The sequence below is a fragment of the Hermetia illucens genome, chromosome 3 (assembly GCF_905115235.1).
Source record: "Hermetia illucens chromosome 3, iHerIll2.2.curated.20191125, whole genome shotgun sequence".
NCBI lineage: Eukaryota > Metazoa > Arthropoda > Insecta > Diptera > Stratiomyidae > Hermetia > Hermetia illucens.
The window spans coordinates 94985896-95010926 of record NC_051851.1 but is presented as its reverse complement, the minus strand read 5'-3'; the positions used below and the strand labels follow the sequence as shown (position 1 = coordinate 95010926).

General features: G+C 40.7%; 2 protein-coding genes across 3 annotated transcripts; one reads left to right on the top strand and one right to left on the bottom strand.

Annotated features, from left to right (window-relative positions):
* Positions 1-5: 5 nt before the first annotated feature.
* Positions 6-14165, top strand: LOC119652710 (vacuolar-sorting protein SNF8). Its single transcript, XM_038056992.1, has 5 exons — positions 6-167; positions 13100-13490; positions 13551-13680; positions 13768-13914; positions 13975-14165. Exons 2-5 carry the CDS (start codon positions 13151-13153, stop codon positions 14108-14110), a joined length of 753 nt encoding a protein of 250 aa, XP_037912920.1. The 5' UTR covers positions 6-167; positions 13100-13150; the 3' UTR covers positions 14111-14165.
* Positions 14154-25031, bottom strand: LOC119652709 (sodium channel and clathrin linker 1-like). Of its 2 annotated transcripts, none has more exons than XM_038056990.1 (8): positions 24873-25031; positions 24750-24822; positions 24517-24664; positions 24073-24455; positions 14752-14892; positions 14630-14694; positions 14365-14430; positions 14154-14304 (listed from the first exon to the last, which is right to left on the bottom strand). In XM_038056990.1, exons 1-8 carry the CDS (start codon positions 24887-24889, stop codon positions 14175-14177), a joined length of 1023 nt encoding a protein of 340 aa, XP_037912918.1. In that variant the 5' UTR covers positions 24890-25031; the 3' UTR covers positions 14154-14174. The 2 variants fall into 2 exon arrangements, with proteins under 2 accessions (XP_037912918.1, XP_037912919.1); XM_038056991.1 differs by having other exon boundaries at positions 24750-24777.

The following is a 25031-nucleotide window of genomic DNA, read 5'->3' as shown; positions in this document are numbered from 1 at the left end:
ATGACAGCAGTCACAAGAGTGACATATTTACCGTGGTAGCGTTGTGGGTGGTTGTTGAGGATTTGTGAAACTTGCATTGTTTACGTCAGGGATTTGGTAAACAATAATTGACGAGCTAGTCACAGTTTTAATTTCCTAGCCGAGAAGTCACGATTTGAAGCCTAAAAGTAAGTCAGTACTTCGTGTCAATTCTTATATTGCCATCATTTAGTTGCAAAGTACCGCCTTGAAGCTTTTTTATTGTTAGTGATTCACAAATCATTAAAAGGGTCATTTTATTATGGTTTTAGTACTCTCCTAGTTAATAACCAAATCATCTCCTGCTTGCGGCAGGAAAAATCTAACACAGTAGCAACTCCCTTTATGTAGACTTTAAGATTGTCTTCATACAAGGGGGTGAATTTTGTCGGTTCCACACCCCCGATGATATCTTAGTCCATAAGACCAGACATTGAAATGCTCTGACAATAACAGTTTATTTCCTGTAATGCCGTGTAATTTATAGGGCAATACATTCTTACATGAAACCTGACGGAAATCCCAACACTAATAAATGTTACAAAATGAAGAAAATTAAAATGAAAACTGATCTCTGCAACAAAACCACAACTCATCCCTAAGAGGACTTCATACAGGAGCAGCAAATCGAATTTCTAAGCGGGACTGATTGTGATCGCGTATGGTACGAGGTAGCTAAAAGGGTGCCTGGTTGTGCGTGGCTAAAAATACCATGTAGATTGGGTCTGCTTGTTTTTCAAAAATTGCTTTATTTTTGACCATACAATACGTTTACAAACTCTTAGGCAAGTAAAGCAAACCTAAAACTTATCTTACAGGTTAAGGGCATTTATTAAAATAAATGGCCACATATGACACTCAAAGTAAATATTATTTTATTATTTTTTCCCCGAAATTAATGCTTGACATATTCGTTACGTTAGATTTTTTTGTTAAGATTTTGTACTGGGAAATAATCGAAAATCCGCATTGACTTTGTTCTTTGCCGGGCAAGGTAGCGGTTAATTTACCACTACCGGAAAGTATTATGTAGGCACAACGTCAAGCTAGAGCCTATGTTTCTTTGGTCTTTGGCGCAATGACGATGGTAATAACCTATTTTTTCCGGGGCAACGCCCAGAATGTAAAGGTAACTGTTGTGTTTCCTCGGTGCAGCACCAAGAAGTGATGGCTGTGTTTTAGGTGTAAAACCGAATTACGAGAATAATGAAAGTTTATTATGCACTCCGTTAATTTCAAGCTGTATATGTAGGTGTTATTACTGCGGAATTTGCAGAAACCCAATTACCACAATGAAGAATTGCGGTTCTCACGATCCACGAGGAGAACACCATGCAAAGAAAACAAATATCGCTAGAATTGCTAGCGCAAGTAGGTGGCACTACAATTGTTGTCCCTCCTTATTGTGTGACCTATCCGCTGCCACATCGCGTATGGGTGACAGGCCTGTGCACCGATCGAGTTCTTCGTTTGAAATTGTATTGGTACAGCGTAGTCCGCTGATACATGGCAAATGGGTGTTTACGATTGCTTGGAGCTTCCGAGCGATCTAGCGTCGAGCGACTTCCGATTCGGTGTCATCATCAGTAGAAACTATGCTTCCTTCGATGTTCTAACCATTAATGCAGTTAGGGTAAAGTGCAATGACCAGTCTTACTGAGAACCTTAGTTTTGTGTGTTTACATTTAGTCCAACTCTACATGCCTTTCTTTTCAAATTCAGAGCCATTTGGCCTCGGTGAGAATGCAAACAGATGTCATGTGCGTGGTAGATATATTTGAGGAAAGGTGTCATAGTCCATTAAACTCTTCCACATTCTCTGGTTAAAGCACGAAGAACGTCACCGTTAAGAAGAAGAACGAATATCTGCCGGACTCTGTTCTGGGCCTCCAATTCATCTGAAATTTTACCTCTGTGCACCACCCAACATTTTGCGTCATCATTTGTCGCTCTGATATTAGCTATTAATCTACCCGGAGTGTCCTGCCCTTCCCGTAGATTACAATAGCGACACTCTCTGTTGACGCTGTCGCCGTTTTCTCGAAATCGATGAAGAGTAGCGCGAAGATCTATATTCCGTATACTGCTCCAAAATGATCCTTGGTGATGTGTTGAATGCAGAAGGATCCGGAAGGGAAACCAACTTCCTATTTGTCGTTCAAGTCTTCGGGATGTTCCTTGATACATTCCAGGATTATTTTAGTTATTATTTTTGCGACGGTAGGGAGCACCCAGATACCCCTCCAATTGTCATATTCAAAATTGGTTCCGTTCTTTGGAATTTTAACGACCATGCTCTTCTTCCACTCCCTGGAAAAGGTTTTAGATTCCCAGGAGTGGAAGTAGGAAATTTACAGAAACTGCAGGTGCAGCCAGGAAACCGTCGAGTTATTGACCCCTCCCTCCTGCTTGCAGGAACAGTCCGTATCTGCATATTACGGTCACTAGTCATTTCATCTAAAACAGGCGAAACTTCACGGGATGTGGTACGGTTAAGAATCGTGGTCAAGTCCTTCCATTTTTTCGTCTCGTCTTCTGGATGACCATCGAAATGTTGACGATCACATGCAAGTTCTTTTGTGATGCGAAATACACTTTCAAATCATTGCATTCTGTGGAATCTTCCGCTTCCCTGACCAACTCAACAAAAAATTCCCTTTTGTCAAGGTGCACACTAAGTAGAACTTCCCGGGAGTTCACATGGTATCGGACTTCGAACACATCACATCATCACTCTCACCGATCCGCTTCCACGATTCCGCAGTCAGATCTTAAGTCGCCACTTTGGGACATGAACGGCTCATCATGCAAGCGGTCGATGTTGAACTTGGAGGTTCGTAGCTCTCCAACTGTGCGAGAAGTGACGGACGCAACAGCAAGCGAACGTAAGCGATTATCAGCTGGTGATCCCTGTCGAGGCCGATGTTAGCGCTTCTTTGGTTACTCCTAATTCTAGCGTTGACAGCAAGGTGGCCAATCTGATTGCTCGTACGGTGTCGGTCACTTCACCCATCCAAACGACAATATTATTTTAGGAAGCTGAAGAAAAAGAATTAGAATTTCTACATAACCAGGAAAGATTTCGAACTAAATTGCACAAATAATGATAACGCTAGTCGAACATTCCTTGAAAATACTCAATTAGCGATCGAGAGAACAAAAATTAATTTTAATATAGAGATGTTTCACTGAAAAAAATCTCAAATCATGATAGAATAGACGTCCAACAATTCGATGGATGGCCTCCAATAAGTTTTACCACGACTATAATTGAAAGTATCTTTTTGCCCATAGGACAATTGTCAGAAGAGGCACTTTCGTTTATACCGCGAAAACTATGTGATACAGTTCTCCAAGTAGGAATGCAATCTTGATATACACAATACATTATGATGAAGATCAGATCAAACATGAATCAAATAAAAAAGGACCGAATCAAGATCATTGTGCCTTGAAACAATAAAAATGTTACTACCAGCTGATCCAAATACCGAATTCGATATTCTAGACACGGACCAAGATTTATAATGAAATAATGAAGTTTCGTCAAATTTTATACGAATATATTTTTGTTCCTTAAAATTGTAATCACTTTTTTAATCCATTTTTAAATTTTAATTAATTTTTTGCCTGAAAATACATTCATTTTCCAAAAAGTAATAAATTCCATATAAATATATGATGCATAGTCAAAATACATTCTAAAATAATTTTGACTGCCTAAATTGGGCAAATCGACCTATATGTGACGTTGATTCCATCGCCGCTGTTGTTGCCGATGCTGATGATACGAGCACTGCGGTAAGCACTAAAGGGCCCGACATCAATTTGTTTTACTTGTTAATTGTTAATTGTTTTAGGAGAGCGTCGAATTTCGCTTCAATTGTCCTTCCAGTCCGATGCTCTTTTTCATTCGGTTTCGAGTTTCGCCTCTTAGTGTGCGATGGGAACCGGAGCCCTTCTACTGCTTTTCAAGTTTATTCACCTCAATAATTATTATTATGTTTAATAACGGATGTTGCCACCATTGGCGTTCAGGACCTCGAGAAGACATGTGTGTATATGAGGCGGGGGAGAGCTATAGCCTCTGGCCACTCAAACCGTAGTGGTCGGTCGTATTCGACTCACAACTCTAATGGAATATTCCAGATTTGTCTATGCAGCGTAGTATTTCCGCCAGTGGATTTGATGCTACCCGCTGCAGCGGGATTACATTAGCATCTGAAATTTGATGTCAGATACGTCCCTAGGCGGAGAAAAAATATTCCGTGGAATCTGCCTCTTCATTACGGATGGACACGTTTCATTTTGTAGAATTTCTACTCTGCCCAGCGCGTGAATTATGACCAATCAGAATGCCAACCAATGCCACCAGAATAAATTTCGCTGTACTATGTTTGCTTCGTTCCGAGAGGAAAAGTTTGGTGTATTTAGCAGCATTTAGGCTCCGACATCTGTCTTTAGACTTGTTCCCAGCTTTTCCTAGCAGCACGTCCGGCATGGGGAAGTCTGAACCCTCTTATGCTAAGACATTCAAGATATCTTGTATGTACGACAGTTACATGATACTTAGAGTATTTCCATCATATTAAATATAGAAATAGAATTCAATCAGTATTTCAGTATCAGTGTATATATTTAATGCCTAAGCGGGGAGGGGCTCGGCCTGGAAAGTGGTCATTTCTTTCACGAACCCATTCTCAGAACCTATCCAACCAAAACATCTGAAAAAATAATCAAGTTACAACTATACCGCCCGGTACACTACAATACACTGTAGGAGGCAATGTGGTCAGCATTGCGCTCGCCCGAGATTATTACCCTGATTTGACTCAGGTACTCATTCACAGCCGTACGACAGCTTTGTGTTCTAACCGCTCAGCTATCCGGACAATAGTATATTACTATAATTTTTAGTAATTGACTGTAAAACCCCCCTTAAGTTCATCCTATAATCATCAAATTTTGTGGTAACATATGCTATAATATAAAGCATGATCCTGCCGAGTTTCACACTATTATTAGCAAAGTTGAAGTAGTTCAAAGTTGTCGCTTCACCTTTCCCTTTCATACTCGAAGCGTGCAACTTCCGGTTTCCCGACTTGTATGTACTTCTTCTATTATTTTAATACATTTTTTTCAACATTCCGCCGAGTTCTTTGGGCATCTCAAGCGAATTATAATGATGGGGACGGAAGGACGGACGGACTGTGTATATTGAATGAGCGATAAGGATGATGTCAAAAGCCTGTATATAATGATAGTCTTTAATTATATGTTAGTTATAAGCACGTTCCGACTTTTCTACATATACATATGAAATTAAAATTGTCGAATCACAAAAAAATAATCTTTAGAATTTAATTCCTAAGAAATTCGGCAAGCAACAGATATTATTCAAAAATAGGAAAAGAATAAATACATATTTTCGTTTTTAGAATTGTATGATCAGCTAGAATATCTCGCCTTGCAAAGAACTGTTAACTACCACTGCAGGAGCCGGACATTTTCATACATTTACTTCTAGATATCCACTTTATCTTCGATTTATCCTTGTGCATAAGAATCTACGCTTCACTTTCACTAAACTGTTGTATTATGCGTTTTCACAGATGTACTCATTAACATCAATTTCACGTTATTTTATGAATATGTTTCTGTTAACTCTGTACTTTCTCATATACACCATATTAATCTCACCATTGTTTCGGCCTGCCTTTTAGTCGTTTACCATCGACTTCGATGTTCAGACCAATTTTGCAAAAGAATTCATCTCGTTAGCGTGAATGGCGTGACCATACCATCGAAGACGCCTCTCTCGCAATTTTTCCACGATCGGATGTGATCAAAACGTGTCACACCACTAGTCCAACGCAACATCTACGTTCCCATTATCGCAAGACACCGTTCATTGTCTTTTATAGTCGGCCAACACTCAGAACCATAGAGAGCAACGAGACGGACGACATTGCGTAGTATATCTAACAATATTAAAGTTGCTTCATTCCATATTGAGCTATCAACTGAGTCGAATCACATCTCGCCGAGTCGTGATGAGTCGACTCACTCATGAGTTATAAATAATTATATGTATGAATTCCGTGCATAAGTTTAACTCAAAAATTGATATGTCAATAATGATGATTAATTGTTGAAATTAATTAGTTATCTATGAAAGTGACCGCTGCACTATGGACGCCATTTTCTTGCGAGTTATTGCAGAGTGCAAGCTAATCAACTACTGACCCCCTCCCTATACAATCACTGTGTTATTCTGTATGGTATAAGTTCGTAGAAGTAGTGACCTAATTTCTTAACAATTTATGAAACATTGTGTACCATTAAAGCGTATAATCTTGTAAAACTCAATTAGACGTGTTATTAGTCAACTGTTTCACTTTGTGACTGTCTTCATTTTTCCTGCAATTAATTTCCTACAATTAATGTAATGATGAGTTACAAGTGTTGCCTGACAATAAACCAAATTTCTGCCAGTGTAGGCTACATGGAGAGTGTCTACGTGTTTCAAGAGACAGATATTCTTTACAGAGCACTTTATCTGTCTAGATTGGCAAAATACGGAAAACGTGCTTAGGACTATATAAGAAAACATCACTGAGCCCTTAGTAACTTAAATACAGAAAAAGATGATATTTTAGCTAATCGATTTGCGATAATTTTTGGGAAATAGCCAGGTGCTTTGATGGACTTCTCCGCGACAAGCACAATATCTCTTCAACAAGTACAATATTGACAAATCATTAAGGCGCTAATATTCGCCATGCAGGAGATAACTACCATTTCAATACAAAAGAAAAATAATATTTACACTTGGGAATACAGGTATTCATCCAACAGAATTCGTACTCGTAAATACGAAAACGTTTCTATTCACTTTCGGACGTGAGAATACAGTCGTATTCGAATTCACTTGTGTAAATATCGTTTTCGAATACGAAAGCATTCGTATTTGCATTCATAGAAAATCATCGTATGAGTTTATTCGTGTTCAAATTTACGAATACAAATATGATCAACGCTGGCTTCGGCTGAACGGGAGGGAGTGCAGACAATACTATCGGGAGAGGTAATATTTGCCTAAGAGGGCTCTTGCAAATTTGTATGCAAAACAATCTTCCCTGGAAACACAAGTGTTAGCTTAATTACGGTCAGCTCTTCAAATAGACCAATAGTGGTACTATCGAGGATTAGTTCCTGTTTATACAAATCATTCAACTAAGTCTCGGTGATAGCAAGGACATTAAAGTGGCAAGATTTAGCGTTCCGAAAAAGTTGGTTCACTTTACCTAAGGAAACTTCCTCATAAGGAGTAATACTGCTTTTGGTTTTCGCTAGGAACTTCGACTTTCGAACGTGAGAATACAACCGTATTCGTATTCACTTGTGTAAATACCGAGATAGTAACTTTTCCGAATACAAATGCATTCGAAGCTACTTATAATGAAGTAACTGACACAATCTCTTCAATCGCCCGAATATCAAGGTCATTGCCGATGAAAATGATAACCACTTCCTCCGAGTAAACTTTCTTGACCCTATTGACTTTAATTTCATCAGTGCATTTTATGGCAACGATTTACAGTAAATTATTCTAACTCCAAATCAAAGCGGTGTGTAGTTAAATCTAATGTTTATCAATATATATGCTGCTAGCTCCAACTATTGACGCTGACATTTTCTCTAACTCTCGCCATTACTCCGAACAGTTGAACTCTCTTCCATGAACATTCCCCTTATCCGTACAGTAACGAAATTATACACGACTTTTTAAACGCTTGCTATGAGAGCACTAGAAATTTTTTGAACAGCATAGAGATGAATGTAGATCCAGATGGTCCTGTAGCATCCTTAATATAGTAATATTAATCTTCCACGCCATCAGTATTTATATGCCAAAGATAAAGTAATGGGATAAATGGTCAATACCCTGGCTTGATAGTAATTTGAAACATCCTGGGAATTAACGGGAGGAATTAACGAAATAAGCTCCATAAAGCTATTAAGAAAATTGCTACAAAATAAACGATTGCCAGGGAATTCACCACAAAATAAAGTAAATATGCAGAATAAATATTAATGGAAAATTCTACCAAACATGTGAGCCATATGTTAACTGAATGGGTGAAAAAATCATCAAAGATCCAAAGAAATTTTTCGACTTAGATTCTGGGTGGTGTTGTTATTCGAGCTCGGATCACCATGCCAACGAGATAGTGATCCGAGTCTATATTGGCCTCCCTATATGTTCTGACAGTTATCAAGGCTGAGAGTTGGCGGCGTTCGATCAGCACGTGGTTAATTTGGTTGAAAGTGGTCCCATCTGGAGAGACCCACGTTTGTTTGTGGATGCCTTTCCGCGCAAACCGGGTACTTCCAACAACCATTTCGAGCACATGGTTTACTGGATAGCCACTATAATATATGGTGTAGTGACTCTTCTTCAGGAAACCGGTCCCTGTCAAACGCATCACCTGCAACGCAGTTACATCAGCGCTATATTGGGACGGGGTATCGGCTAGCTTAGCAGCTCCATCTCTGTACAGGGAGCGTATGTTCCATGAGAAAATGCGCAAATCCTTATTGCTCTGTCGTTGCCAGGTTCTTCGTTGTACTATCAGTCCAGTCCGAGGCTCCTGTTGTGGCTTCGTAACGAGTGGTTTTCCATGTAGGGTTGTCAGCCCTACCCAACGACAAACCTGGAAGACCAGTTGGTACATTTGTCCCGTTTTTAGGCGCGGGAGACTCGCCTTCATCCTTCTCCGTCTACAGCTTTTCGTTAAGAAAAAGCTCCCAGCGGTCACCACGTGGAGGTGGAGATAGGGTTTGGTAGTAGAGCTGTTGGTGTTAGTTGGTTCAGCAGGCGTCTCCCAGGTTTTATGCTCCATCGTGAGTACCAATCCATGTTTCGCCCCGGGACCTATACTACCCTTTGATCACCATGATCTATAGGGGAAATTAAATAACTTTGGTATATTGGGTTCCTTACTCATTTGGCTTCAATTCTATCTTTTTGATCGAACTAAGAAAGATTTCGTGTCTTCTGGAACGCCTCAAGATATACCATACTATCCGCAGTTAATGTGGTCTTGAGTTAATGCTAATAATTGCAATGCGATAAGTTTTTCACACAAGAATTCAACTACGTGGTACTGAACAGAGTTGGTCATGTTATTGGCCTTGGTATAGTTCTAGACAGCGAAATGTGAAATGCGCTTTAATACGCAACATGACAGAATCCTGTCCACGAATAATAAACAAGTTGGTTTATTACTTGGGTATTTGCCTTCATTATCTAGAACCCAGGCTACGGGCGACAGTATCGGCTTGATTTCATAAATTAAATGGCTCTTTCATCCAAAAAGCATTAATCTCAGCCTGCTGTACCTTTGTTATAATAACTGGTGCAATTAATGCTGATTGCCTTGAAACTGAAATACATTAGACATACACCTTTGTATAAAGAATATCAGCATCAAACTGTTTATGGATTCGATGAACCCATGCTGTCGAATATTTAATACTGTCAGTGGGCAGTACTCATCTAGACAACAACTCAACCTTACTAGGAACCTATCTTTATGATCCTTTCTCTAACTTCAATTCACTTCATTTGTGATGTCTAGCGTATATTTGTTAGCTGTTGTCGACTCAATATTTAGTAAGAGGAGCAAAGGGTCGCTGGGGAATCTCATGTTCTGCTCATATACCCGATCTCCGAGGTGTGCAGCAAATTCCTCGCGATTGGCTGTTCGGAAGCCAAGTAGCATCACATTGGACTGGGGGTTCTAAGCGGTTGTTCGGTGGTCTGTGGATCCAAGGAGTTTGCCTAACTTCGAAAAAGAAGGGGGGACTTGATCAACGAGAAATTTGCTGCTGCGTGTTAAGCGGTATTTCCGGGTTGTTAGAAGAACCGAGACTGTACCAATTAGGCTTTGGGACTGGAAGGGGTCATAAATTGTTAGGTGACGCGGTGCTGCGTTTCGAATAGCCAATGCCAGAGCCTTCGGCAAGTCTAGTTTTTGGTGAAAAATTACAGGAGCTTGTACATTTAGTGGCTTTTTCTGCGAACTGTCGGTATTGTCCGACGATTGTCGAGAGTCCTGACAATATAATACCAAATCGCCCTTTTCGAGAGGAGGATCGTGATCTAATCCTACCTCCCGAATACAAAGGATCAACCAGCTTCGTTGACTATCTGCAGTATCTAGACCACATGGACTGATGTGTCATACGACACCTCGCCAGCGACGGGCCGCGCGTGGATATCTTGAATCTTACTGGCAGTGGAAGGCGACGTGTCCAGAATTGGCACATACCAGGATGTGTGCTCTCCGGGAATCTTTGCAGTAACGAAGATTGAAGGAACTCTGAACCGATTTTGTCACCACCCAATTGCTTCAATTCGCGCAGCAGTTGGTGCGCGGTCATCAAGCCTTACCTCTCACTGACAGGCGCTTCTTCATAATCAGTGCCAGCCTCCATGTAACTGAAATTTGTCAAAGTTACCCTTATTCCAAAAGAAGGGAATTGCACGAAATCATCTCATATCGCTACTTTCCTTATTGCCAAAGATTTTCGAGAGCTTGCTGCTTTCCAAATGGATTTTGAAAAATGTTGGGGGGGGGGGGGCGGTCTCCGTACATTCAAAAGCGGGGTGTATATTTTTTTCCACCGAACCTATATCTTCTTCTATTTCTATGGCGTTGCAATTCGATGTCGATTTCTGGACTCTTGAAGTTTTCGTTTCCATTCCGTCCTCAAATTTCGGAATCCGAACAGCTTATTATATCCATACTGATATTTCAGCATCCCTAAGGATACAAGAACTTTATCCCATTAGGCATCTGAGCCTTCTGTGAGTTGTTGCTGCGTAGAGGCTTCTATTTTTTTCGTTTGGTTGTGCTGTTGTTGGGAGATCTGGCCCTCTGCTAAAGATATCTTGTTCAGTTATATTGTCCTTCTGATCTCTCCGAACACTAGTCGATTCTGTTGCTCCAGGTTCCAATCACGGTCGTCATGGTGATTCTTGTTCGTCTTTATGCTGTGCTGTCACTGTAAGCTTATCACTTGCACAGCATTGAATGTTGTGAAAGGAGGATGGATAGCTTCAGTCTGAATACGCCACCACAGGGTCTCAGGAGGTAGGCGAGGAAAGTGCAGGAACTCCCGCATATCTGACTGACCGATGTCCTACATCTGTATCCCATTGATCCGAAATTAATAAAGTTTTTGGCGACAGTCATGGGAGGGTGGCATACCACCTTATCAGTGCGTACATTTGAGGGCGCTAATACTATAAAGGGGTTTCGTTGAGTCCCCTTTGGTTTCGCATGGCACTGAACCTGAGAGGGCATGGTTCTGTAATTAAATATGACCTACGTGCTAAGTGCGAACTGACATACTTGATGTACTTAGACGACATCAAGCTGTATGCTGGTACTGACGACCATCTTAGAAGTCTGTTGCGAAAAATAGACATGTTGGGCGGTGATATTCGGATGGAGTTTGGATTAGACAAGTGTCGAATTCATCCCCAAAGGTCATCACGAGCCGCATGCGGGACATAGCATTGATGACCTCCACATCGAAGCTATGACCAAGACAGACTTCTACAAGTACCTAGGAATTCTGCAAGGAACCCATGCTTGAGTTGGTGATCTGAAGGATGCCCTGCTGTCCGAATTCCTGCAACGTGTGAAGCTGGTACTGAAATCGCATCTTTCGGAGAAGAATAAAATAATATATATAAATATATTCGTTATTACTTCACTGGCTTATGCATTCGGAATATTGCCGTGGACGAAGACCGATCTGGAAAAAGTCCAACGGCGGATACGAACAACTATGTCCAAAATTGATAGACCAGTAGCTTACTCCAAACTACAATTTTATTTTATTACAACTTACTCCCTTCTTCAGTATAAAGCTTTGTACTGAAGAAGGGAGTAAGTTGCTCCCGAAATATATATATACATAATAAAATAAAATTGTAGTTTGGAGTAAGCTACTGGTCTATCAATTTTAGACTTAACTACAAATAGAAGACAATATCTAACTTTTTTAACTATGTCCAAATTCCGAATGCATCATCCAAACTCTGCTGTGGAGCGGATGAACCTGCCTCGTGATATCGGAGGCCGGAACGAAATACATCACCAGGCATAATGCTGTATGTAAGGTTATCCATCAAAACCTTGCATACAAGCATGTCCTGATCTCGAGAACATGTCCGGTTTACCGATATGAGCCACAAGTAGTACTTGATAGTTCTGCTTACAGCATGTATTGGGATCGGCAAGTTCTGACTGATCACCATATTCCATATAACAAATCTGATGTGCTGTTAGTTGACTAGACGGATCGCTCTGCGTATATTATTAATGTTACTATCCCCCATAACAGCCACATTGAACGGAAATACGTGGAGAAGAAGGTAAACTATGAACCACAATTTGGCGTCTCGAGCGGGTGGTTGTAGTTCTCATAATATTGTCATCTACAGGTATTGTACCTAAATCTCCCACGGCTTCCCTTGATGTCCTGGAACTTTCGCACAGTTTGGTTCAAACTATGCAGAAGTACACCATTCTGCATGGTGCTCGATGTTGCGGGGAGTTCTCGGCGGATTCTCCCATTGACCTACCACCAGCCACCACCACCAGCGCCCCTTTAGTTTTTAAGTAGGTAGGATCGTCCGAGCCTAAATGCTTGGCACTTAATGCTAGTATTAGGTAAAATCCGAATCTGTCGAAATTTTGAAACTCGAAAATAATAATAATTGGAGCAGAGTTTCGTAGAAAACCAGAGTGTGGATGCCTTATGCATATGGTCTTATATATATATTATATGTGCATATCAAAAATTTTAGAAATAATCAAAGCTTTAAATCAATTGAACTTTTTGCTTCAGCTAAATTAATATGCATAGATATTAATAGAAATCGTGTAGGTCGAAAATATCTATCATCGAGGTTTAAGGGTTAAGACCGTCATATCTTTATTGGAAAGAAAATTTCCTTGTCGCCTAGTGTAATCAATTGCAATATTTCATTACTCCCTAGGTTGTCTACTATTGTACAGTCAATTCGATAGAAGTCAGCTAATTTGAAAAAATGAGGCGAAGAGCTGGACTCGGCGCAATTCAACAGCAGCAGTTAGAGACCCAAAAATATAAGGACAAAGGGAGTCTCATAGAAGATTCCCAATTTGTTCAAATGACGAAACACATGGAAATATTCAGGGAGAAACTTGAGGAGTTTGCAGTTAAACACAAACAAGATATCAGGAAGAACGCCCAATTTCGACGACAGTTTCAGGAGATGTGCGCTGCTATTGGAGTGGATCCACTTGCTTCTGGGAAAGGATTCTGGAGTGTTCTTGGTATGGGCGATTTCTACTATGAATTAGGCGTCCAGGTTGTCGAAGTTTGTTTGGCTTCCAACCCTAGTACAGGTGCAAAAACTTTCAAAAATCCAAAACGTATCAAATTGATTAAGATACACTTTATTGTAGGAGGTATTATGGAATTGAGTGAATTAAGGCGAAAGCTTATTGCAGCAAGAGGACAAAAGTCTATACATCAAGAAATTACCGAGGATGATATTTTGATAGCAGCTAAGAAATTGAAAATATTTGGAAATGGGTTCGTATTTGAAAAAGTTTTGGAGATCGTATTTTCGTTTTACGAATAGAGAGAATGTTATATAATTCCCCACTGTTTCCTTTGCAGGTTCGTAGTCTATCCTGTTGGCAAAGGAAAATATATGGTGCAATCTATCCCAGGGGAGTTGAGTCGAGAGGAATCATCAATTCTTGGAGTGGCATCAAACCAAGAACAGGGCTCTGTTACAGTAGATTTGCTAATGAAACAATTGGGGTGAGAACACTTCTTTAGAATACAATTTAGAGCAAATTCTTGATGATATTTTCCTCTCAGATGGACGGAATTCCGGACTCAGCAAGCTATCGATAAAATTGTTGGTGAGGGCTTAGCTTGGGTCGATTGCCCAGACTCGAATAGTGCGCCCACGTACTGGTTTCCTAGTTTATTCCCAGGTCGTAAAGATACATAAAAATATTTACTGCGGCTCATGCTAATAATAAAACAAAATCGCATTCGTTTAAAAATGATGGGTTTTATTTGTTTTTATTGAGTAATTTAATCCTGAGGTTCTGAATTTCAGCCTTGTACGAAGTGTTCTCCTTTTGAAGGTTCTTGATTTCGTTTCGCAGTTTGAGCGTGACGTCTTCAATGGCAAATCTCCATCTTCAAACAAAGTCCTTATTGATTTTACAAACAACGAAATATTCAAACCAAACCTACTACCTTTCTTTGATTTGTTTATTATTCAAGAGAAAATCTCGAATTTCTTGTTGAATTTCCTCACTTATCCTGAAAACAACCAACCTATTAGTTGAAAACTTGCGGAAAGGGTGATGTGCTGAATGTCAATTAAAGTTTATTTCCGTTCATTGTGTCACAATGAAATATTATCGAAAAATAAAAAAACTCGCTTGCCGGGAATAAAAAAAAATCAGCAAAAAAGTCAAGATCATTCGCTGACATCCCAAAAATGTTCATAGTACTTTACCTATTTGTTCTTTGATCTTGGTCCAGTAGATTCTCAATCGCCTTAAGTTTCAATTCCATTTCAACCTTGTTAGATACATGTTAATGAAAATATTAAATGCTGGAGTTGGAGGTCGTACTTACTATGGCCTGCGAAGCGACTTGGAGATCTGTATCGAGGTTGGAATTCCGGTGAATCATTTCTCTCAATTTTTGTTCCAGTATCATATTCCGTTTTTCTGCTGTGTCTATCTGTCCTTTGTGCAGTTCTATTTGCTTTTTTAGCTGAAAAGGGGATAATCGATATTGTTAGCGCTTGATTCAGAATTTTCACGCTATAGAAATATATGGTTCTGTGCGGTGAGAATGTCAACGCTTGTGGCGTCAATGCTGGTGTTAGTTTTAAAATGTTTTCATTTTTCATTCCATTGAAAAAGCCAGTTAGACATTTCTGCTCTTTGAAGAACGGGTACCGAGAGCGGCCGTGCTGGTATTTATTGCAGTGGAAAATAGTGTGATCACCTTATCTTATGGTTTTGGGTGTTAAGTCGAGTAAAGAGGAGAAAGGAGAGGGTTGGGGGATGATGTTGGGGAAAAACTTTCCTTTTCTCCTGAAGCAGTACTGATATTTTTCATCCTAGGCATCCATGATCTTCTTTGTAAATACAATATTTTCAGTTCGACAGCTGGGCGTTTGTAAGAGCACTAACTCTGACTCTTCTGTTATCGTGCTCCGTTCGTAAAACGAACATCACTGGGACTAGAAGTCTAAATACGGTAAACTGAGCTTCCTCCAGGTGAAAATTGTCAATGACGGAGTGGACTTCCGCTACCAGATAATTAGTGGAAATGCTTTGCATGCTCGTAACTGTCGGTTAAAGTGGAAACTTCAGGTAGATTTTGGTTGGCGACTGCAAATTCTACAGTTGGAACTGGTACTTCGCCGAAATTGCAGATAAACATTTTCTTAACACAGAGTGCACATCAGCGCCGCCTATCTTAGTGCCAAGGAGGAGACACCAAAATTTGTGAGGTCCTTCACAAATTTCTTCCAATTTGGTTTAGATTGTGATAGATCTGGTCTTTTGATGACTTGATGGAAAATATTTTCAAAAGCTCGGAAGCAGTATTAATTTTCAGATGCGAGGTTGAAGGACTTCAATGGAATGATTTCTTTTGCAGCGAGTACTATACTTCGGTGCTTGGCTGTATGTTTTGCCGTAATGGCGAATATGGCATTTGTTGGAGTGGATTTGGCTAAATCTCCACAGAAGCCGCGTATTCAAGCCTGGGTCTAATTAGACTTCTATAGAGCACTAAGCTTTTGTTGGGGTAGGCCGTACTTTTTATGAAAAACACTGTTCATAGGGCATTAAATGGTTTGCGACAATATGGTACGACCTCTTCCAATTTTCATCGCACCCAAGTTGTGAAATGTGCGTACGGTACTCGGCAATGGTATTCATAACGCCGAGAATGCTCGCTTTGTCTCCAACCAGGGCTAACATTCCGGTGATATCGGTTGGACATTTTGAGATTAAGCAAAGTGAGATGATGGTCTTTGAAAAGTATTGATCTCCCTCTTGCAGCACTGTATTATTTTGTTGCAAAAATCGTATCCGGAGCAGGCGTGAATCTGATGCTCGATGGATATTGGCTGTGATATTTCAATCTAGATTAAGGGAAATTACAATTGTACAGTGCTACGCACCAACGGTGACTTTTGATATGAAGTAGAATTAAATGTTCTATGAGCAGGTCAAGACAGCCGAAAAGAGGCAGGTGACATTACGATCATAATGGATTATGTGAATGCGAAGGCGCACACTTTGCTTTGCTTTGCGGACATGAGCTAAGGAACTACTGAACAACCAAAACATCGGCGAGTTGGAGGTCCGGACAACTGAAGACGACGGACAAATACTCCCACAACCGAGGATAGAAGAAACAGTCCGTGCAATTTATCGGCTTAAAAATCATAAGTCGCCAGGAGCCGATGGAATTACAGCCGAAATAGTTAAATATGGAGGCGACCAATTACACCAAGTGGTTTATCAACTTGTGCTCAAGGTGTGAGACAGCGAATCAATGCCTGATGACTAGCAAAGAGGCATTATCTATCCATACATAAAAGGGAGATATCACGCAGTGCAGCAATTATAGAGGTATGACGTTGCTGAGTACCATCTATAAGATATTCTCCGCTATCTTGCTAGGCCGGATAGCCCCAAATGCCCAGACTATCATTGATCCATACCAAAGAGGCTTCACTCCAGGCAAATCAGCAACAGATCAGATTTTCTCTGTGCGTCAAGCGATGGAAAAACTGTTGGTAGTCTATAAGGGCAATATCTATGGAAGAAAAAGAAGACGGGGCAGACCCTGCCTGAGATGGAGCGATGGCGTAGGTCGGGACGCCAGACAGCTTTTAAGGATGTCTGGAGTTCCTTGTTAAGGTAGGCCTAGACCGGATACTGGTTGTTGTGCCGTTGATGATGATGATGATGAGATAAGGAAACAGGGTCTTAGGTAATACAATGGCCGCCAGAGAGGATTGTGAATTTTTGCTACCATGTCATTGGCGGCACAGTAGACCAGTATATCAACGTACCACCAATCGGATAAATAATATCGCTTTCAACAGTAGATTTAGAAGTTGTCTTCAGGATTTGCGTAATAAGAGAGGCATTGAAATGGCTTCGAAAGAGATAAGGACTGGTAGCTGCTTATTTCGCTTACATTCTGCGTCCGAGGCTATTCGCAGGGTAGAAAAATGTCGATCCCCTATGGTTCCCACCAGCCGGGTACAAGATCCAACAGTTATTAGACAGTGGGAGAACAATCTTACTGACCGGACGGCATAAACTGAACAACCCGCCCGTAAATCAGTCTTTATTATATATATATACTAAACTAAAAAGTGCGGCACCCAAGTTGTACAACGCAACTCCACGCTTCGGGGAGACTTCATGGCAAGAGGCACTTCCCATGTAGACTTGGGTCTGATCGCCCTCCTCGAGCACGTGGCGACGATTCCCCCCGACGTGTTCCGATATAGAGGAGAGGGATTCTTGCCATAGGCAATTATACACAGTTCAGTAGAGGCTTCTTAAAGGTGACATCGTGATCGTGATAGGTAATATGAACGCAAAAGTGGGTTTCGACAAGAACTTGTTCTGATATGGGATGGGGCGTGGTGTGGATGACCGTAACAATAAAGATGCAAGCTTTGTAGACTTTGCAACTTTCACTTTCTCTTCATCGATGGCACAATGTTCGAGCGCAAGGCCTGACATAATGCTTGTTCGGATTCGATTGACCGGCAATGTATGGATATATGATATTAGATCCACTTGTCTTTTCAATGTGTGTTAACAAAAGATGTCATAATCTTGCATGTTGCTATAGCGTGTGATATCAGGGGAATAGAGAGTGGGCCCCTTAAATTCACTACGGGCCGTTTTCGCGATCGACATGTTACCTAGCAAAAGCACCACTTTCATCCTGTGCGAATGAAACAAACTCTAAACAACCCACTCGGGAATATTGATTAGCACTGGACCACTATCGAATGCGTCTCTATCTCTAGTGCGGATGAAGTTGTCAGCCATGTTTCAAAAGAAACCTATAATACCGTGGAAACAGATGGATGAACATAAGGTACTGAGAGCTCCACTGATGAGTGCAAGCTCCGTTGCCGTGGGAAGGTATATGAAGTTTAGCGCAGTGTACGTATGTGTACGATTACGTGATATGAGGAATTCCATCAATGCGTTGGTGCGGGAGAAGCTTGCGAAATAGTTACGATTTCGCTACCGTATACAGAATTGTGAGCTGAGGGACGTTAAGGGTAGGCTTCTTATTCACGATAATGAGCGGCTGATGCGGTGAAAGGGGCGCTACACCATCTCGATGCTCTTGTGGATGGTACGGTATGCCATTGTAATATGCTGGCCTTCACAGTTTTCCTACGGAACTTTTCCTTGCAGTCTCCACAAACTTTCAATGATTTCAAAGTTGTAGTCTCCTTTCTTACAGTTGTTGTGCTGCTTTATTAATTTGCAAAATTTCGCACTGCCTGCTTGATATAGATGAAGGAAGTTTTTACGTCCCGGGTTATCCTTTTCGTTATATCAATATCGTCAGTATAGCAGCAGCAGTTGGGTGGACTTGGATAGCATCTAAGGTATTCACCTCAGCGTCGCGAATCACTTCTTCAGGGCCAAATTAAAAAGAATGGAACATCTCCTTGGTGGAGGGTGAAAGTTTCCGATAGTGATGCTTCTGCTTTCCTCTGGGTCATGGCCTTGTAAAATATCATCATGACTATGCTATCACAGGCAGCCTTGAAGTTGATGAAATGATGGTGCAACTGATGACTATATTCTATATATAGTTTTTTTTTGATTGAGTGGCGAAGAGAGAAAAAATGATCTGTTGCTGATTTGCCTGGAGTGAAACCAAAGGGGCCTATGATATTTTGGACATATGGGCGGATAAGAGCGGCTGCGTTATGGGAATGCGCATGTACGCATCAGGAAGTGTACGCGCATGGGCATGCTTATGCTTAACTTGGCTACTTTGGTATCTAATGCCACAAGATATAACAGTGGAATGGAAGTGAGGTCCACACCGGATCTTTTTCCTAATAGCTAGAAGCTTGCAAGGTCACCACCCATATTACCCCTCGGAAGCCGAGATTCGTCGCGGGACTCGGAAAGGAATCGAGATAGTCCTCAAATGTTGTAAAAGACGAACGCAGAAGCAAACTAGAACAGCGTTTCTTTCACTAGGAGAATACTTAAATGAATTATGTGGGTTCATCAAAGAGACGCGAAGTATCCTATATTAAGGCAGCAGCAGAAGAAAAATGCCCCAGAATCATATGGCAAAATCACACGAGAAACGCCGGTTAAACCTCCTCAACATAAGGTAAATGAGAATGGGGGGAAACAGAGTAGGGATGGCCAATAAGAGAAACCCTTTCCGCTAAAGAAAGCTGGTAGTTCTTCGATTAAGGTATCAACATTGACAACAGAGGAACAATCGACAGTTCGTAAATCTAAAGAATGGACAAAGGCAATGAAGATTCCTGCAGAAGTAATAATAATTTCCAAGAAACGAGATATCTCTTGCGTCGGTACCCTTCAGTCAAAGCTAATCCGGAATTATCAGACCATGGGCGGTAGTGTTGGTCGTTTCATGTACATAGATAGAAAGGGGATCTGATGTTGAAGCTAAACAAAAAATACAGTGAGAAGATGGCGGATGGTTTTCACGGCCAAGTGGAAAGGTGCTAGGTGAGCACGCAGAAGTGAACGCTGGAAAGCAAAAGATAGTAATTCTGTGCAAGGACCTAGATGAGGTTACATCACGGAGGATATCTGTGTTGGTCTAAGATAAATATGCAATTAGCGGAATAGAGGAGAGTACAATAACGTTGATGAAAAAGGCGGGTGGAGGTACACATATTGATATCATTAGCTTGCCGGTTTAATCAGCAGATTACGGCGGGCAAAGTAGTGATAGGTTGAGTCGTGCGCCAACTTAGGGAGCAAGTATCTCTCAATAGATGGTTCAGATGCTTAGATAGACCTGTTCCCGCAAACCGTTCGAGGGTCAAATCTGGGTGTGGCGGTAATCTGCGAACCTTACCGAAATTACGATAGTGCTACGTGGACGGAAGACTAATCTGGAAATGCGGCGATATGGGCGTGCGGAACACAGGCCATACAAGAAACAATGATACTCCTGGTAGCCGGCTTTGTAAAGGAAAAATTAATGGTGTCCATATGTAAAGTTGTGACACCCCTCCTAGTGCAACATTAACGCAATATGAGGAGATATTAGACAGTTTGGTGTTGGATGCTAGAAACCACAGCGAATGCGAACAAATAAATGGCGCGGAACTTTCCACTTTGTAGAGCTCGCCACGGGAGTGGAGGACTAGCGAGGAAAGTGTGCCATGAGAACCACATGGAGACGGATCGTTCTCTTCTGTCTCTAATCTTTGGATAGTCGGTTGTCTTGCGGTGCAGCCTTTGAATTTAAACTCTTTCGTTCCAATTAGTGGATTTTTCATTCGTAATTAATTTAAACTCTTACGTTCTAAAAGTGATTTCCAAGTTGTTAAATATATACAAAAATATGAAATTACTGAGTTTGGTCTCAAGGGTGTAAAGAATCAATTGCACTCAGAAATCGTTAAGAACTCTAGTGCAAATTGCACATAGGTCCACTGGACCTTCGAAGATGGTGACATTCCCGGCGGCTTTAAAAGGAAGTCGTCGCGGCGTTGGAAAAGGTCTATCATCGGGTATCCGTGGCACGAGGCTTTACAATGCCGTGACGGCGTTTCCGCCACAGTAGAAAATCAAACTACGGGTAGAACCAGGAAATTTCGCTGTTGAGATCATCGTATTAGCGAGCGAGGAGGCTTTGCCAAAAGACAAGAGGGGATCTAGAATACTGGCAGACGGAGAAAGGTTACCGCAATCTTTGAAATAGCCTTAAAAAGGCCATACGCGAAAGAAAGCGCCCTGAACGTACTTATCGGACCTCATAATCTTATGAAGGAGAAGGAGAAGTAAATTGGAGCGCGGTAAACGCAATAATAACTGCGATAGACGAAAAGCTACAGGAACTGGATCGAGCTTGGAAAGCGCGACGGACGCGTGACTTAATAATAATAATCGTTGGCGAAACAATCTATATTGGATCAGGGCCTTGAAGTTAGAGCATTTCATTGAAGACCGTAACGGTACACTACAGTACACTGTAGGAGGCAATGTGGTCAGCATTGCGCTCGCCCAAGATTAATACCCGGATTTGACTCAGGTAATCATTCACAGCTGAGTCGACTGGTATTCGACATCCAGTCACGATAACAAATCCCTCTGCGACCAGTGAGATTTGAACCGCGACCTTTTGCTACGACAGCCTAGTGCTCTAACCGCCTTGAGCCATCCGGACACGTGACGTAATCGTGTTGATATAAACCAGAGCCCTCCCTGCGAAGCAATATTTTACGGTGGTCTCGCAGATATATGCGGAAAAATGGGGGAATTTTAGTGGATGGGAATACCAAACATTGTTGCAACTTGGTGAAGCAGCGTCTTTTTACGATATTATATATGCAGCAAGGTAACGCCTCCATAATTGTTGTACTGAGTGACATCTCTTTTTAAGGTTTTTTGTGGAAAAAAACCTTATTCGAATCGAGTCGATGTCTGTCTGTCTGTCACACCCGATTTATTCGGAAATGGCTTGACCGATTGTCACGAAAATTAGTAAGAGCGTGTGATCTGTTGTTCCCTTTACATACAGCAAATGGTGCCATTTTGTGTTAAGTTTAAGGGGGGCTCCTCATACATGTGAATGGAGGGTGCAACATTTTTTTTCATAAAATGTTGCCATGTGGGGTATTAAATGAAAGGGCTCAATTAGTACTTTTCGAAGCTGGTTCTATATTTGATATCGGATGAAACATAGGGGAATGGGGGCTCAAAAAAGTGTGACAGGTCTCGTTCTCAGAACCTATCCAACCGAAAAATTTGAAAAAAAAACACAACGGTGCATCTCTACGAAATATAGGTCTCAAAATATATCCGGTTCCGATATCTGCACAAATAAAGTTAATAATAGTTTATTTCCACATTTTAGAAATTTACCCGGCAACCCCCCTTATGTCCATCCCAGAAGTACAAAATTTGGGATGGGTGTAAAGGATAACATAATGCGCAATTTGGTCAAGTTTGAAGAAATTCTTAACAAAGTTATAAAGGGTGAAACTTTGCCATTTTTTGTGAATTTCGTGCACTCTACAACCTGTATGACGTCATCATCACAATACCACAATGAAATGAGTTCTTATGAATGGGGTCTCAAAGAATTTTTTTAATTTAGTTTTTTAGTCATTTGTATAACAATATTAAAAAAGGCCTGTGTGTATGTAGGTATATAGTATATGCGTTCTAATGAAGTTGCAAATAGTGTCTAATTCAGATACATATATTTGTACATTGAACCAACCGTATTTAATATACGTGCTATATATGTGCATATGTATGCTTTTGTGCATGATGTAAATCGGAAATATGGGTACGATCAATTTATATACGTGCATATATATGTACAGTATTCGGAAATAGGTAGTTTGTTTGGTTAGGGTGAGGATAATATCTATCCGGATCCCGTTCCGGTATTTCGACTTGTTTTATGTATGGTGAAATAAGGTATACCAATTAAGTATTGATTCGCGGTACCAAACCTTGAGTATAAGTTGATGAACTGCATGCCGCCTCTAATACGGCTGTAAGTCCATCCACTCCTGGCGACTTACCATATGATATTTAAGTCGATAAATTGCACAAATCGTTTCTTCCATGGTTCAGGTTGTCACGTAAGCCAGTCCGAGTACGAAAGTATCGATATTAAATATGTAGCAACTACGTAACAATATTTATATTCTATGTTTTGGGTTGAAGCAGATTTATACGAATGGAGGAATTTCACCTATTATGACTTTATAAATACTGGTGGGATTTGCACCAAACTTTGCAGTATTATGCCCCATAGAAGGATAAAGAGTTCATGATTGGATCCTCTTCTGTCGAGAGCAATGTAAATACAAGGGGTCCCTGTGGTTTTGCCGATGATTTGGCCGTGACTGTCACGAGAAATCTAACCACATTGGAGTATTAAAAAATGAGGTCATTGCCGGTTTAGCTTAACCTAATGGAAGAAAAGATGGAGGCGATCTTAATCACAAAACGTAATAAACAGGATACTTTAAAGCTGATTATATCTATGAACAACTGAAATATGCCTGCGTGAAAGTGGCAAATGTGAACATATTCCTAACATGGATGATGTCCAATATTGAAAGCCCTGGATATAGTGACAGATTATTTTTAGGCGGAGTTATTCGCCGTACCCTATTATACGCAGCACCAGTTTGGTGGGAAATACTAGTGTTTGAAAGAATAGCCTTTTGGGCACTTAGTGACGCTACGGGGGAACATCTTTACATCTTCATTACTACCTCAGACGAGCCACTGTACCAGTAGGTTGTTGCAGGTGTTGGTCCAATGGATCATCTAGTAAGTGAGGCGCGCTTTTTGCACTTGAAACAAGAATGAATTTATTCCAAATGGTTACAGAATACCAAAGCGCAGCAAGTCAAGATTTACTGAAAAAGTTACAAAAATTGAGGTGAGGTGATTCACGAAAGGGTCGTTGAGGAATGAATTCAGTGACAACATAAAGGAATCAGTCACCTGTCACAAATCCTGATAGGGACCATCATGCAGGGAGTGTCTCTAGCGATTCAGGTGAAATCATTTTCCGTTTTGTCCTGAATGGAAAGGAGAGGGGGAGCTTGGCAGATACTCTACATGTTAGTGCAAGGACACGAAACCTTAAAAGAGAATAATAATTCAATAAACATTCTAAAATGAATCTCACCTCATTTTGAGTATGGATAAGATGTTTAATCTGACGCTCATATTGCTTCTTGATATCATTAACGTTTCGTTCAACTTTCTGTGCTGCATCCTCCATTACTTGTCCAATGGTTGTTGCTAGTTGATTGCACTCTTCCCTTATTGCCTTTTCACGATTCAAAGCATCTTCTTTTTCAACGATTGCACACTCAGCAATCGTAAGAGCCTCTTGAACTTTTTCCAGTGCCATCTTTTCACGATTTAGCCGATCATTTACCAGGCATTTGGCATTTTCAAGAACTTTTTCTAGAATCACATTATTTCCCATAAATTTGTCTAATTGACATTTTAGATTACGAAATATTTCTTCGGCTTGTTTGCATTCGTTTAGTATTCTATCTCGATCTGGGGAGTTCGAATTTGCATTATTTATGGATATTTATGAATAGCTTTCAAACGCACTTACCAGTAATTCCATTTCTTGCTACGCTTCCGCAGCAGTCATTACTAAGAAGAATATTGCAGTTTCTGTCCAGTTGCCTATGAAGTTCATGGCACAGACCCTTGATTAAGTTTTCAAGTGACTGGATTGTATCTTCATACTCTGCTTTTATCTGAAACAACAGACTTTTATGAAAAATCTGTAAACCGGCCAACGCGTTGAAGCCAAGAAGCTCTTCATAATGTAATATCACATACCTTAAAGAAGTCCAGTTCGGCTTGCGTCCTTTTAATGAGGTGTTCATATTTAGAAATGATATTCATGAAATTTCTGATTAATATTAGATAAGTAATGGGTTGAATTGTTCGCTTATTAAATACCTCTTTGTGGATTGCATATCGCATTAGGAGCCGCATGAATTTCGAAATATTGTCATTTTAAAATATAATTAGTGACAATTTGCGAAACATGTTGAAGTGATGTTGTCGGGAAACATTGTTTGTATCACTGGTTGCTATGGCGCATTTTTATTTCACATA

Coding starts and splice junctions, on each gene's coding strand:
- LOC119652710 (XM_038056992.1), top strand. CDS start 13,151: ATGAGGCGAAGAGCTGGACTCGGCGCAATTCAACAGCAGCAGTTAGAG. Junction 13,491..13,550: donor GGCTTCCAACCCTAGTACAG/GTGCAAAAACTT, acceptor ACTTTATTGTAG/GAGGTATTATGGAATTGAGT. Junction 13,915..13,974: donor TTGCTAATGAAACAATTGGG/GTGAGAACACTT, acceptor TTTTCCTCTCAG/ATGGACGGAATTCCGGACTC.
- LOC119652709 (XM_038056990.1), bottom strand. Junction 24,665..24,749: donor CCGAACTGGACTTCTTTAAG/GTATGTGATATT, acceptor CTGTTGTTTCAG/ATAAAAGCAGAGTATGAAGA. Junction 24,456..24,516: donor AGCAAGAAATGGAATTACTG/GTAAGTGCGTTT, acceptor CGAACTCCCCAG/ATCGAGATAGAATACTAAAC.